This window comes from Oncorhynchus masou, chromosome 32 (assembly GCF_036934945.1).
Source record: "Oncorhynchus masou masou isolate Uvic2021 chromosome 32, UVic_Omas_1.1, whole genome shotgun sequence".
NCBI classification, from domain to species: domain Eukaryota; kingdom Metazoa; phylum Chordata; class Actinopteri; order Salmoniformes; family Salmonidae; genus Oncorhynchus; species Oncorhynchus masou.
In genome coordinates this window covers 44,487,519-44,503,674 of record NC_088243.1, presented here as the reverse complement: position 1 = coordinate 44,503,674, position 16,156 = coordinate 44,487,519, and the positions used below count along the sequence as shown (strand labels likewise).

Sequence of the window (16,156 nt, the reverse complement as noted above, 5' to 3'; positions counted from 1 at the left end):
TGATTGAGACTGAGAATTAACATGTTTCCATAGTTTGTTTATTTATAAGAATCTATGCCTCTGTCTCGACTTAATTCAACACAGATAAAAACACTATTTTGATTGCCTTATTACCAGCTGCTTCCGCCCTCTGCATAATTCATAGGGAGGTTGTTATCAATCTCCAGGGGAACACAACACTGATTCCCATTAATATTTAATCTCACTGACTTCAAAGTCTCAGCAGAGCAGACCCCTGGACTAGGCCAATACATTGGATATGATTACTATGGTGGTGTTAAGCTCATTTGAACAGACAGATGGACAGACAGACAAACGGGCCGGGAGGATAATAGATGGACTTACAGAGGTGCGGACATGCACTGTAGGCAGAAAGACAGACAGACATGACAGAGAGTTCATGGATAAAAATGTCTTGTACAAAAAGTCTTTGCCCATTGTGTTTGAGGTGCGACGCTAAAACCAAAATCATTCAAGGACACAGAGAGAAAACCATAATAAATATTTCTACAGATACTACTGCAAATTGTACATATTGCAACACTGTAGGTGTTCCACATCCATTGAGCATGTGAGATACATGAGAGCTCAGGCGAGACCACCAGTTTATTTATGTGTGTTCAACCCATGCTATGTGTGCTCTCATCCATGCTAAATTTGTGTCCAACCCATATTAATTGTGTCTTTCTCTACCATCCCCAGATGACAGTGCGTCGGCAGCCAGCAGCATGGAGGTCATGGACCGCATTGCCTCCCTGGAGCAGCGTGTCCAGATGCAGGAGGACGAGATCCAGCTGCTCAAGTCAGCGCTGGCCGACGTGGTGCGCCGCCTCAACATCTCTGAGGAGCAAAACGCCATGATTAACAGGAGGGGACCCACTAAAGGTAACTGATGCGTCACACAAACAGGCACAGACAGATACACAGACATGTACATATGTATGCACACACACACATGTGCACACATACAGGTATACACACATCCCAGGGAGGTTCTATTAACGTTTTGAGAAGGTTTCAATAAAACACGGCTGGTTTAGGTCAACTTTTGAAAAACTCCATGCACAGATAGGACACATGGAAATTAATTTATCATGCAAACACATTTCTTTTTTTTTGTGGCACAGCATCAGTGCGATCCAAACCTATGATCTTCTGTTCTCTGTCCATGGAATTATTCCACTGGCCACCAGGATGGAGCTAGCGTGACTATTTGAACTATTTGAGAACATTCCCAATGTCAAACCAGTTGGAGAACGCTCATAGGATATTACCAATCATTTTTTAAACGTAACCATGGGTTAACTTTTCGGAAACGTTCTGTTAAAGTAATGAAATACCAATAAGATGTGTTTTTTGTCAAGTTCCTTAAATGTGCTGAGAATGTTCCAAAGCTAAGCAACTATTCTGCACCATTCCCAGAATGTTGTGGGAAGGTTGTATTCAAAATAACCATAGGACAACCACACTCTCACCAAGCTCTAAGAAACACGTAGTTCTCAGAACGTTATGTGCTGGCTGGGATAGGATCTCACACCCACACACACACGTGTAACCTTTTGGTTCCCTCCCATTCCCTCCCATTCTAGTCTCCTATTGTGTTTCTCCATCTATGGTATCTCACTGTTTACGCTACTTTCATCTTCCTGTCATCCTTTCCTGGACTCTATTGTTGTGGTATGTGTATGTACGGCTGTAGACCCAGCTTTGATGAAAAGGTCCCCATCGTCAGACAGCAATGGTGGAAAGCCAGGTAGGCTCTGTCCCTTCTAACATGGCCTGTCAAGTAGGCTCTGTCCCTTCTAACATGGCCTGTCAGGTAGGCTCTGTCCCTTCTAACATGGTCTGCTTTGTGCAACTCTACTGAGCACTACTGTGTCTATTGTGTCTTTTTAGTACGGTTTACATTTTAGGACATCCCTACTCCCTATGACAAAAGTCCATAGTCTCTATGACAAAAGAGAGTAGGGATGTCCTAAAATGTACATTGTACTACTGTGCACTAGTGTCTACTAAGCACTACTGTGTATACTGTCTGAGCACTAGCGTCCACTGAGTCTACTGACACTTAGCACATTGTCAATGAAGGACATTCTGATGTTGTTGCACTAGACTGCATGTCACTCAAGTTCCCTTAACTCAGAGTGGGTGAGAGGTGTTATGCAGTGGAAACACTTGCATGGTTTTTCCTTTATTCTAACATGTCCTGACACCCACAATAAATATCACATTAAGTGTCTATAATTAATTCACAGACATACTTTGAGATGCTAGTTACTTAGGTCAATTTTGTCACACAATGCATATTTTGACTGTACCTCAGTGAGATACAGGGTAAGTAATCGCTCCTCTGCTCTACACAGAGCCGACACATGGCAGTCAAACACAGTGGTTCGTTTGAAATACACAGTCCCCACTCTCTCTGACTGGTGCCCCTATTTGATCTAATTCTGCTGTATCACACACACACACACACACACACACACACACACACACACACACACACACACACACACACACACACACACACACACACACACACACACACACACACACACACACACACACACACACACACACACACACACACACAAGCTGGCAAAGCAAGCATAACAAACCCCACCAGCTTCTCTGCAGTGATAAATATTTCAAAGCCACTGCAGTCCATACAAATACAGGCCTTGCTACCCTTATCAGTGCTGTTAGCCATTATCCTGAGGAGGTAAAGTGGGCCCCTAATGGCTTTAGAATGGAGCGCAGGGAGTCACTTGAGGTGTGAGTGATGGTCTAGCAGTGTGACTGCACATATTGAGGCATGTGTCTATTGAACTGTTGTTTCAATGAATCTCAAATCAATGTTATACCAAATACAATAAAATTGTATTTGTCACATGCTTCGTAAAAACAACAGGTGTAGACAGTGAAATGCTTACTTAAGGGCCCTTCCCAACAATGCAGAGAGAAAAGAAAGACAAATAATAGAAAAAGAATAACACAAGGGATAAAGGGTTCCAGTCTTGGTGCATCAACACCGCTTGAACAGTCTATGACCTGGCTGGCTGGAGTTGTAAAAAAATGTTTAGGGCCTTCCTCTGACACCGCCTGGTATAAAGGTTCTGGATGGCTGGGAGCTCGGTCCCAGTGACGTACTGGGCTGTACGCACTACAATCTGTAGCGGCTTGCTGTCAGAGGCCAAGCAGTTGACATACCAAGCGGTGATGCAGCCCGTCAATATGGTCTCAATGGTGCAGCTATAGAACTTTTTGAGGATCCAAGGGCCCATGCCGAATCTTTTCTGCCTCCTGAGGGAGATGAGACGTTGTCATGCCTTCTTCACGACTTTGTTGGTGTATGTGGACCATGATAATTCCTCAATGATGTGGACACCAAGGACCATGAAGCTCTCGACCTGCTCCACTACAACCCGTTGATGTAGTTGGGAGCATGCTTGGCCCTCCAATTCCTTTAGTCAGCTCCTTTGTCTTGCTGACATTGAGGGAGAGATTGTTGTCCTGGCACCACACTCCCAGGTCACTGACCTCCTCCCTGTCTCATCGTCGTCGGTGATCAGGCCTACCACCGTCCAGTCGTCGGCAAACTTAATGATGGTGTTTGAGTCATGTGCGGCCACGCAGTCGAGGGTGAACAGGGAGTACAGGAGGGGACTAAGCACACACTCCTGAGGGGCCCCATTGTTGAGGGTCAGCGTGGCGGCCATCAAGAAGTCCAGGATCCATTTTCAGAGGGAAGTGATTAGCTTGGAGGGAGCTATGGTGTTGAACGCTGAGCTGTAGTCAATGAACAGAATTATCACGTAGGTGTTCCTTTTGTCCAGATGGGATAGGGCAGTGTGGAGTGCAATAGAGATTGTGTCATATGTGGATCTGTTGGCACGGTATGAGAATTGGAGAAGGTCCAGGGTGTTTGGGATGATGGTGTTGATATGAGTCATGGCCCGCCTTTCAAGGAATTTCATGGCTACAGATGTGCGATAGTCATTTAGACATGTTACCTTGGCATTTTTGGGCCCACGGACTACGGTGGTTTGCTTGAAACAAGTATTAGACTGGGACAGGGAAAATCTATGTGGTCTCTTAAGTTCTAATCAAGAAACAAAAGGCTTCACACGGTATATGCAGCTCGAAGGGTAATAAACACCATTGCAGCTGAAAAGTTGTATATGTGGGTGCAGTTGTGAATTCACCATTTCTGAAGGCGATGTTCAATACAGTTTGTCGAATGCTTCAGCTCAATCCCATGAATATTCCATCTGTCTCTTACTCATACACCTATTGTGGAGGGCAGTTTATTGATTTCCATATATTTTCAAGATTATAGAGGGCGTCTGAAGAGTTTTAAAATGTTGGACACTTTTCCAAAGTTCCTATGTTTTTCAGAAAAACCCAGGAGCTTTGGGAAAGTTTCTAGCATTTTGCAACCCTATATCTGAATTTCAAAATTCCCAATAGCTAACCACTGTGAAAAGTGTAGTTTCTGCACGTTCCAGCTAGTTCAATGTGAAGCACCATTTACCCTGTGGTACTGTGTGTGTTTGTCTTACAGCCAGACCCATGATGGCTGCCCTGCCTCTAAGGCACACTGTCAGCAACGGCACTGTCCTGCCCAAGAAAAGCTGTGGCACGCTACCGTCCCCCACCAGCTCCAGGAAGGATGCTGCTGCACCAGCAACCAAAAGGTAAACACAGCTCAAATGCTCCCCATTTCCTTCCCTTATGAAAAAAGATTACAGTCAGAGAGCAGTATAACTCCACTACACTGCAGTATAAATACAGTATGCTGCAAATAGTGCGACCAAAATAACGTTTTTTTTAACGACAGTAATTTTGCAGTGTAACTGCAGTTTTGTAAGGGTTATGGTAGAGGCCTTAGGCTAGGAGTTTTCCTGACCATGTGACCTGACCAGCAGGGCCAGTTTATGAGATATCTCTCAACAGTATTTTTTTTGTTCTGAGTAAAACCAACTCTGTTTTAGTTTTGGCTTTTTAAACCTAGAGGCTTTAACAAACTGGAGCAGTAATGACTGTGTTTTCTAGATTTGGGGTATTAATATTGTAGTATAGTCAGACTAAATTGTACCCTAAAGCTCAATAAGTGCACACTATTTAAATACACATTTCTTCCTCAACTAAAAATGTATACAACATATGAAATCATTGCACTGTTGGTGTGTTTATTTTATTAGTCCACACAAAGTCAACACATTATTTGATTCCTGCAAACAGGAGTCTTTCTTGTGTCTTTCACTGTGCTAATTTTCCCCTTGCATAAGTGTACCCTCCTCTGAAGGGAGAGCCATTGACATTTAACATGAATAATAAACACAGGTACAGTGCTGTCACAGGCATCCCCATTTACACCACAGTGGCATTCAGAGACGGCATTGATTTACTGATTGGGGCTGACTGGGACCAAGGGAGTGCAGGTAATAAATCACAACTGGCAAGGGAACAATAGGCACTCCTCCAATGATGTTCATGCCTGGAGTCTAATTATCATAATCCAGGACTCAGGAATGGATGGTATATGGATGAGACTATAGAGTAAATAGGTACGAAGGGGAGGGAAGGAGGGAGGGAGGGAGGAGTTCCTAACATGGATGCAGTATAGGTGAACCATCTCCAGACTGAAGCAATAGATATAGAGTGATATGGAGCTGACTCGGTAACACACTAAGGCACAGGGGAAATGTCAAAGATCTGTTGTGTATTAATAGGACTAGAAGTGTAAATGGTTTGTCCATGCATGAAAGATAACAATGAATCCCTGGTTGTGTGCACATAGAGGCCAAATTGATTCGGCCTCCTTCAGATATTGACTCCTGAACTTTAAGTCTTTGCACAAAGGACACCCATACTTCCTAACTCTGTTATTTTAGGATGAGAAGGAAGGAAGTCTGCAGGAAGCAGAATTGTTTACATTGGAGACTATTATTTGTATTTGTGCTGTGTGCCGATGTTTCCACAAGAGATCCCTTCATACAGGTAGACACACGCATATACTCATATTTTATAATAGACATATGGTATGTATTCCTATTCATCACAACACCATTTTCACCAGACCGCCATTCACGCCAGTTGATCTCTATCTCATTTACATGGCACTTTTGCAGTCTTAACCACAGCTCATGTTCTGTAAAGGTAATATCTATCAAACTGACAATTTGGTTCAAAACCAGACTTGAGTCATCCTCTTTGAACAAACTGGTATTGGCAGTGTGTATCCACTAGCCACAATACTGAACTTGATTCAAAAGGATGCAAATGTTGTAGTCAACTACTGTATCTACACATCAATTATCTTTAAAAATACTGTAAATCACCAGTTTTTTATGTCTTACCACCATTCACTGTCTCCTTTTCCACTTCCCTGTTTCCCTGTTTCCCTTCTCGGCCATGCATGCCCCCTGTCTGTCCAGTCTCTCCTGTCTGTCTGGCATACCCACCAGACTTATCTACATCACTTCTCCTTACAGGTGAGAGGGTGGCCAAACTGTGACACCATCACCATCCTCAAAGCTCATAATGTTACCTCAATGTTACCCATCCCTCATAGATCCATGAATCATTGAATTAACAGATCATTTCTATGAACAATGAACAACAACATTCATCACAAAAATATCTCTCTCCCTGGAAAACAGTGGCAATTGTTGTAGTTTCTGAGTGGAATATCCTAGTTAAATATTGACTAATGCATTGTTGGGTTTAGAGCTTGGAAGAAGTGAAACTTGAAACTTAAATGAAATGAATGAATATCTCTCGCTTTCTCTCTCTCTGTCTTTTTTCTCTCTCTTTCTCTGTGTGTGTGTGTGTGGTGGGAATCAGATCAACTACACAAGGTGCTGCTCCCATGCCAACCAAAGTTGGCAAAGAGACCAAAGGTTTCAATAAATCCCCCATGGCCTAATTAACTCCATTCCTGATCTAGGTATGCCTGCTGCCTGGCATACATCAACTAACAAAGGTCCCCTCACAAACACACACACACACACACACACACACACACACACACACACACACACACACACACACACACACACACACACACACACACACACACACACACACACACACACACACACACACACACATCCCAAACCCTGTTTCAGGGGGATAACATCAGCCACAAACGGGAGGATTGAATGGACTTTGGTCTAACAGGCTGGATTAGACCCGGTACACATTCCAGCCAATGAACTGCTGATTGGGCCGTTCTTTTGTGAAGGCATTTTTAATGGCCCGCTTTTTAACATGTTTCAACCATCTCTAATACCATCATAAATGTGGCCATGAATGAGTCACAGGGGAGAAAGAGGGAAAATTCTCTCTCTGTCATGGATCAGTAATCTGGTTTCTTAGTATAGGGCCTTCTTTGGTGTACTATGATATTCTGTATTTACAGTGTCATATGAGGACTTGTTGTAAATAGTGTTATTGATAGGTTGCTGGTATGATCTTTGCTTGACGTTACCCTTACACTCAAAATCAAGTTTGAAGTCTTTGATAGTTCCGGTGATAGATTATATTCATTATAAGGAACTGCAACTCTGAGGGGATACAGCTAAATAACAGCCTAGTTTAACACTATTCCCCGGACGGTTAAGGCTATGCTTCGTTCACCATTAGGTAATTGCATCATCCATTTTACTACCTTTCCCACAGAGAGATAAATCTTGGGTACTTATTTTATGAGATTGCAAGTAAATAATCAGAATTCCTTTCTTTCCAATTTCTTTTAAGCACCTTTATTTATTCAAAATGCACCATTAGCTAGATTTATCATCCTTTTTACCATCTATTCCTCCAGCACTGTAAGGAGAACCAACTCCAACGAAACGATGGGGACACTGACTCGTAAAGACAGCGGCGACTCCAAGAGCAACCGCACCCGCACCGGCTCTACCGGGAGCAACTCCAGCGGCAAGAGAGCCAGCGAAAGGTACAGCCAGCCTAATAACAATAGGCCACACTGTAGCAAAATGTTTTAAAACAGAAAACAAAAACAAGCCGTTCTTATTGGAAACCTACAGGTTATTGTCAGTTCCATAATGATTCACCCTACTGCACATGACCCCGGGATTATTAAGTAGTGTTTGTTTTCTTTCAAATACTTTATCTGCACTTGATTAAACCTATCTGGTGCAATGCCTGGTTCAGTGTTGACAGTTTTTTTTTTTTACTCACTCCACAGCAAACTTAAGGAGCCCGTTTTCAATGCAGGTAAGAGTCAACTATATCAGTGAGGCCCTGCACTCAGTGGCTCCCTGTAAATGAGAGATTTAAAGCTTTTGAGAGACATACCGTCACATAACCTTTGAAAATGTCCTTGCTTTAGTTTTGATCTACAGACATATGATAGATGTTATCAACTCACCATTTGAGCCATTGTTCGTTTAAATGGTTGGATTCATGCACTTTGTCAACATTGTTTGTCAGACGTGCAAAATAAATACAAGGTATGTTACAGGTTAAAGCCAGGCTAAAGCCAGGGCCTGTGTCCCAGCAGGCAAAACTGGTTGCAATGATGTCTTCGTCACATCATTTTTGGTTATAATGATGTGGTAATGAAATCATTTAAACTACTTTTGCCCACTTGGTCAATTCCCAGCTCACGGAGTACCACTCAAGGATGTTCAGTGATGTGCTGTGATGTATAGTGGTGACACTTGTCTTGTAACGTATTGAAAATGTTCATCCTTCAACCAATAATTATCCATCCATAACCACTTCCATCCAACCATAAGTTCTTATGAAGTATTTCAACCTCCATTGTCATCTATGATTTCCATTTTCCTTTCCATAACAGGAGTCATGCACATGTGTTATTTATTTATTTTACTGTATGAGTTTGTATACTGCAGTAGTAACAATAAACACCATGAGATAAGATTAATTGTGATGAGAAAGAAGCGTCTCCAGAATGGTATTGATCGCTGGGCAAATTAGACTGCTGTAACCCATTAGGCTGATTTACCTGGTTTAATTCTCCCTGATAGATCATCACCCCTCTGAACCTTACTTTGGCTTGGGGTTACTTTGGCTTGAATGCTGATAAGCAGAGAAAATGTACTGGAACCACGATTAATGTAGTCTTGTTGAAGATTTAAATGAATTATTGTCCTATAATAATCTGATAAAACCAGCATAGTTTGAACGTTCAACCCTAAAGAGAAGTCATTCAGTCAATGTAAATAACTGATTAGACATAACAGCAATTGAGATGATACCTAAATAGTACTCACAAAGAATATGTGAAATTGTTTACTGTTTTTTAGAATCTCTCTATAGCCCATCATAAGCTAATCTTCCAATAATCCCTAAAGAAACAAACAAGGGACACAAACAGTGCATGCTTAGCCTATGGGAAATCATTAGCTGCTCCTGTTCAGACTGGTAGATCAGATAGATAGATAGATCGATACATAAATAGATAGATACAGAAAAGACCTTAAGCACAATAGCCTAAGTGTTGCCAAGAAGAGACTGAGACACCGGTGCTGGCATAAAACGGAGGTGACACAAAAAATGTAATGGAAAAAATTACAATGATGAGTAAGTCCAGGTCAGGAACCAATGCAAAACCTCACCTGGTCCTTCTGTCCCCTTCTCTGTGAAATCACAAGGGATGCGACGAGTGACACACTGCAAAGGTAGGCCTTGGTCCTCAAGCCCCCTTACCTTAGCAGCTCTCTGGACATTGTGTTCTCCTAAGGCCTTAGAAGAAAGCGTTAAAATACACATAAATTAGCCATTTGTGGCATGGAGGGGTTTTTCCCGACAGACTATCCCACCATCATGGGAATTGCGCCCAAGGATATTGTCTGGTAGCTAAAATCTCACCATGCCACAATGTGGCATAGTCGACCAGATATTACATTGCACATATCTGCTGCTATTAGAGTTAGACTACCAGCTATTGTTATTTTCTCATGCGAGAACGTATAATAAAGGCTACTGACTCAGAATACTTTTGCCTTAGTGATTCATAGGCCCAATTCACAGAGAGCTGCCCCATGGTAGGGGTAGGGTTGGGTTGACAGTGAGTGTGATAGTAGTCCTTCCCAATATGTCAGCCAACAGTGGACTAATAAACACTCTCTAACACACTGAGAGTTTGAACTGTGTGTGGTTGATTGCAGTGCTGCTGTTACACTAGCTGTCAAACGTATTGTGGAATTGCCACTTTCTAGATGTGTTTGCTCACAGCCATGCAGCGCTCTTTTGTCCTTGTCACCATAGAAACCCCACCAAATATTTCCTGCAGTGCACACTGATCTTCTAAGAGACCCTTTTTAGAGCACAACGAGCCATTTTTATTGTGCTTGCATTATGTATCTTCAAAAGGGCTGTTTGCATTACCAGCCGATGCAATGTCTTTACTTTATAGCTTTTGAAATCTTTAGCCATCTCTTGATTGGCTTTCAGTATGGGTTTTTTATGCACAGCTTGTGGGTCATTTACATAAGCTTGGCTAAAGAAAGATGAATTGAGAAAGAGACACGTTTGGAAGCAGAGTGTTGTGAAACTCATGGTCCTTTAGCCAGGCTGTCATCTTTCGCAGTGGAAAAAGACATTTAAAAAAAGAAAAGAAATGGCAGGTCCATGGTAAATGCTGGGTCAAGTGAAGTGAACATATTTAAATAATTCATGTAATTCACCTTGATGCCAGAAAAAGTATACCAAAAGAGTCACTTCATTATGTTAGATTTATCTTAGACAATAGTTATATGTTGAGCTACTGATGCACTCTTTTTGTAAAAGTCTCAAACTTGACTTAACGAGTGAGAGCCCCAGTAATTTAGCCCACCTGCGGTTGTTACCCAGTAGATACTGAAACTTGTCTTGTACCAGTCCCGTGTTTTGTGGTCGTCCATTGTAGCATAGCAGCCAGTTGTCGATCACATCTAACTTGGATATATTCTACCAACCCCTCCTACCCATTCCTTCTGGCCCCTCTCCAATTCTACCACCTCACCTACATAGTAACCGTGCAGATATATCTGGCCCATCCGTCAAAAAGGACCGGAACTGCTGAGGCGTCCAAATCCACCGCAGCAGCTGTGTCTGGCCTCTTCTCCGCTCCCCCCACTGCGCCTGACTCCAAGAGCGCATCTGACAAGTCTGTCAGGTCCAATGGAGTCAGGAAGACCCCAACATTTGCGCTCCCCCTGAGAAAGTCAGTCAGCCAGTCGTCCTACACCCCCTACTCCCCCTTAGACAAGCCAAGCTACAGGAGCCCCATCAAGTCCCCCAGCCAGTACTTCCAAATCTGTTACTAAGCTAGGCCTATACCAGCGTTTGGAATTAGGTTGAAAGAGGTTCTGTGGTAACTGTGGATGTAAAGACTTCAAAAATCATTCCTCTCACAACTGTCATATTTCCGTTGTTTTTTTGTTGTGTGTTTTTCCATCTTTCTTGTTGTTTTTGGTCACACATTGACAAGGATTTGACTCTTATTTGTGTGTCCTCTGGTTGGTTTGTTCAGATTTTGCATTTCATTCCCCTGCTGTGGCACCATAAGCCTATGTTTTTGCTTGCGTTGTTTTCTCTTGTTTACTTGTGTGTTGTACTGTACATTAAACAAATGCTATGATGCTACATAACAATGCAAACTGCCTGCTTTTCATTTTGCACCATTCATTGTTATTGTCTGAATATATTTGAAATTAATAATAAAAGGGAATCAAAAGCCCATCCATCTCTGTGTTTGCTAATCTATACTTTTCCTTACTAAATGAATTCACTCCTTTGCAACAAAGAAATGTGTTGTACATCAACATCTCAAACCATAACTGTTGATACTTTCTTTCTCTTTGCATCTTCCTCTCAAGCATTAGTCTCGGAACCACACTTTCATTTTCACTCCTCTCATACACTGTTCTCACCATCACAAACACTCCTTCCTTGTTACCAATGAGTCATGACAAATTGTCCACTGAAAATATCTGTTGCTTTTTTTAGAGGAAGGGTATGTGAAAATGTATTTGAAGGGACGACCCATCACCATGTACATGCCCAAAGACCTTGTGGAGACCTACTGCCTGGAAGCCAAATCGGACCTGCCAAACATAAAGCTCAAACTGGACTGGGTGTATCCTTTTATCACTGTTGTAGGTTCAGTACTTTTCAGACAGTTAGGTGTATATTTCAATAGATAAGAAACTGTTTGTTACGTGGCATTACAACATTTGAGTTATGTTTATAACAATAGGCTTGAAAGTCCATGCTTTCAGGACAGAGATGTATTGTGACTCGCAATTGTGACCCCCTATGTATTGTGAGGTTACACATTTGCCAAAGTTATATTCTTATTGCATTCTATTGCACAGGTGTGAAAGTCACATCTGGATGTTCCAATAAATCTTTTTCCCTTATCAATAAAATTGAATCAATCAAATGTATTTATAAAGCCCTTCTCACATACCGTAGTTGCTGGATTATTAAGCGCACCTGAAAATAAACCTCACCCACTGAATTATTAAAAAATATGTATTTTGTACATAAATAAGCCGCACATGTCTATAAGCCGCAGGTGCCTACCGGTACATTGAAACAAATGAACTTGGTCACTATCTTCCTTCTCCTGTGCACTGAAACCACTGAAGTCATCTCCTTCGGTGTCGGAGTTGAATAGCCTCAGAATTGCTTCATCCGATGTTGGATCGTTTTCATTGTCGCTCTCCTCACTTTCATCCGGAGGCAAATACCCTGCTGAGCTCATGTTGCCCATTCAACACGCAGCAGTCCAGCCTTTCGAAACACGTTGATGATAGTGGATTTTTTGACAATGCTCCACGCTGTCAGGACCCACTGGCAGACTTGACCATAAGTTGCTCTTCGCATGCGGCCCGTTTTAGTGAAGGATTTCTCCCCACTTGTCATCCAAGCCTCCCACTGAACAAGGAGCGCCACCTTAAATGCACAATTTACACTGATGTCGAGTGGCTGCAAATACTTTGGGCCATCTGCTTTTCTTCCCTCTGAAAGCTTTTGTTGTCTTTTTGCACTGAGTCAGTTCCTCTCGCTGCTGTTTCCAATGTCTTATCATCGACTCATTAAGACCAAGCTCCCGTGCAGCAGCTCTATTTCCTTTTCCAACAGCCAGATCGATCGCCTTCAACTTGAAAGCTGCATCATATGCATTTCTCCGTGTCTTTGCCATGATGAGGGTGACAAAATTACTACCGTAATCAGAATGATGGGAAGTTTGAGCGCGCTCGATTTACGTCACATTATGTGACGGTGCTCAGTTTTTTGGCAGCATGAATCTTGTGAAAGCGGGAAAAATCCATAAATTAGCCGCGTCATTGTATAAACTGCGAGGTTCAAAGCATGGGAATAAAGTAGCGGCTTATAGTCCGGTAATTACGGTAAGCAGATGTCCCCAGGTGCTTATACAGAAACCCAGCCTAAAACCCTAAACAGCAAGCAATGCCGATGTAGAAGCACGGTGGCTAGGAAAAACTCTCTAGAAATGCAGGAACCTAGGAAGAAAACCTAGCGAGAAACCAGGCTATGGGTAGCCAGGCTATGGGTGGCCAAATCTCTTCTGGCTGTGCCGGGTGGAGATTATAAGAGTACATGGCCATTAAGACCAAATCTTTCGTCAAGATGTTCAAACGTTCATAGATGACCAGCAGGGTAAAATAATAATCACAGTGGTTGTAGAGGGTGCAACAAGTTTCAGCGGGTGCGGAAAAGAGGGAGAGAGAGAGAGAGAGAGAGGGTCCAAAACAGCAAGTCCGGGACAAGGTAGCACATCTAGTGAACAGGCCAGGGTTCCATAGCTGCAGGCAGAAAAGTTGAAACTGGAGCAGCAGCACGACAAGGTAGCACGTCCAGTAAACAGGTCAGGGTTTCATAGCCACGGGCAAAACAACAGAAACTGGATCAGCAACACGACCAGGTGGACTGGGGACGGGGATAGACAGGTACTGCTGAGGAATGGTCCTAGGGCTCCGGTCCTCCGGGAGGGGAGAAAGGGAGAGGGAGAGATGGGAGAATTAGAGGGTGCATATTTAAGTTCACACAGACCACAGATAAGACAGGAGAATTAAACCAGATAGGACAGACTGACCCTAGCCCTCCGGCACATAGACTATTGCAGCATAGATTTTGGAGGCTGAGACCGGGGGGGGGGGGTTGGGAGACACTGTGGCCCCATCCGACGATACCCACAGACAGTGCCAATCAAGCAGGATATAACCCCACCCACTACAGCCCCCACCCCACTAGAGGGATATCATCAGATCACCAACGTATTACCCTGAGAGGCTGATAGCCCACAGTGATCTTCTACACTGCACGTAAGAGACTCAACCCACTATAGTCAAGTATAGCGAAAAATGCCTGGCACAAAGTGATGCACACCTCCTAGTTGTACAGTCGTCTCAAATAAAATTGTGAAGGACCTTGGCGTTACTCTGGACCCTGATCTCTCTTTTGACGAACATATCAAGTATATTTCAAGGGCAGCTTTCTTCCATCTTTGAAACCTTGCAAAAATCAGAAACTTTTTGTCCAAAAATTATCCAGAAAAGCTAATCAATGCTTTTGTCACTTCTAGGTTAGACTACTGGCTACCTGAAAAAAAGCACTAAATAAATTTCAGTTAGTGCTAAATACGGCTGCTAGAATCTTGCCTAGAATCCAAAAATGTGATCATTTTACTCCAGTGCAAGCCTCTCAACACCGGCTTTCTGTTAAACTTTTTGGGATAGGGGGCAGCATTTTCACTTTTGGATGAATAGCGTGCCCAGAGTGAACTGCCTCCTACTCTGTCCCAGATGCTAATATATGCATATTATTATTAGTATTTGATAGAAAACACTGAAGTTTCTAAAACTGTTTGAATGATGTCTGTATAAATCATGCCTTACCTTGGACGTGCTTCTTTTATTGGCACTCCAATATGTCCCATAAACATCACAATTGGTCCTTTTTGTTTTGATTCATTCCGTCCATATATATCCAAAATGTCAATTTATTTGGCGAGTTTGATCCAGAAAAAAATAGCTTTCAGTTTGCGCAACGTCACTACAAAATATTTCAAAAGTTACCTGTAAACGTTGCCAAAACATTTCAAACTACTTTTGTAATACAACTTTAGGTATTTTTAAACATTAATAATCGTTCAAATTGAAGACGGGTCTATCTGTGTTCAATACAGGAAGACAACAAACCAACGCTATTTTTCAAGTCTTGCGCAACTCTCAACAGTGTTACCCAGTTCCTAGATGGCCGTACTTAATCATTGCACAAAGGAATAACCTCAACCAAATTCCAAAGACTGGTGACATCCAGTGGAAGCGGTAGGAACTGCAAACAAGTGCGTAAGAAATACAGTTTCCCAATGAGACCTCACTGAACAGACAGAGAAAAAAATTCTGAATGGTTAGTCCTCTGGGTTTTGCCTGCTACATACGTTCTGTTATACTCACAGACATGATTCAAACAGTTTTGGAAACTTCAGTATTTTCTATTAATAATATGCATATCTTATATTCTTGGTATGAGAAGCAGGAAGTTGAAATTGGGCACGCTATTTATCCAAAAGTGAAAATGCTGCCCCCTATACCTTAAGAAGTTAATATGTAGGCTAAAGTTGATGTCCTATTGATGTTATGTGGATCTTGACCAAGATGCACAGTTATGGGTACAGGGGACGTGACTGTCGCTCTAACCTGTACCTGCTACCCACGGGAGAGACGGTCTACTTCATTGCATCTGTTGTGGTGCTGTACAACGTGGACGAGCAGCTCCAGAGACACTACACCGGGCACACTGATGACATCAAGTGGTGAGAAGAAACAGAATGTGACAACACTTTATTTCTCCTGTACTGTACAACCTTTGTCTGTGAAATAATTTTGACCTGAGCTGTACGTGTGATGCTGTCATAATATGTACACTGTACTTGTAAAGGCGTCTGTGTGTAGCTGGTGAGATGATTCAGGTGCAGGACAGCAGATATGAGTAATAAAATACTTTACTCAAGAATTCAAACATAACACGTAATATACATGGCCACACAATGCAGACCTCAATACAACAAGCAATCACTCACAAATACAACATGTACAACAAGGGGTTAAATAATAAACAAGTAACTGATTAAGTGAAGCCAGGTGTG

At 42.5% G+C, this 16,156-nt stretch overlaps 1 protein-coding gene across 3 annotated transcripts in view; it reads left to right on the top strand.

Moving 5' to 3' along the window:
* Window positions 1-16,156, top strand: part of LOC135526118 (echinoderm microtubule-associated protein-like 1) — an 80,638-nt gene that overhangs the window by 44,843 nt on the left and 19,639 nt on the right. For 2 of the 3 annotated variants that reach the window (XM_064954232.1, XM_064954231.1), the window contains exons 2-8: window positions 703-885; window positions 4,565-4,697; window positions 6,441-6,497; window positions 7,832-7,963; window positions 8,216-8,244; window positions 11,986-12,115; window positions 15,674-15,823. In XM_064954232.1, the coding sequence (XP_064810304.1) occupies window positions 703-885; window positions 4,565-4,697; window positions 6,441-6,497; window positions 7,832-7,963; window positions 8,216-8,244; window positions 11,986-12,115; window positions 15,674-15,823 (814 nt within the window). The remainder of the gene's footprint in view (window positions 1-702; window positions 886-4,564; window positions 4,698-6,440; window positions 6,498-7,831; window positions 7,964-8,215; window positions 8,245-11,985; window positions 12,116-15,673; window positions 15,824-16,156) is intronic. The other variant, XM_064954233.1, reaches the window with a different exon arrangement.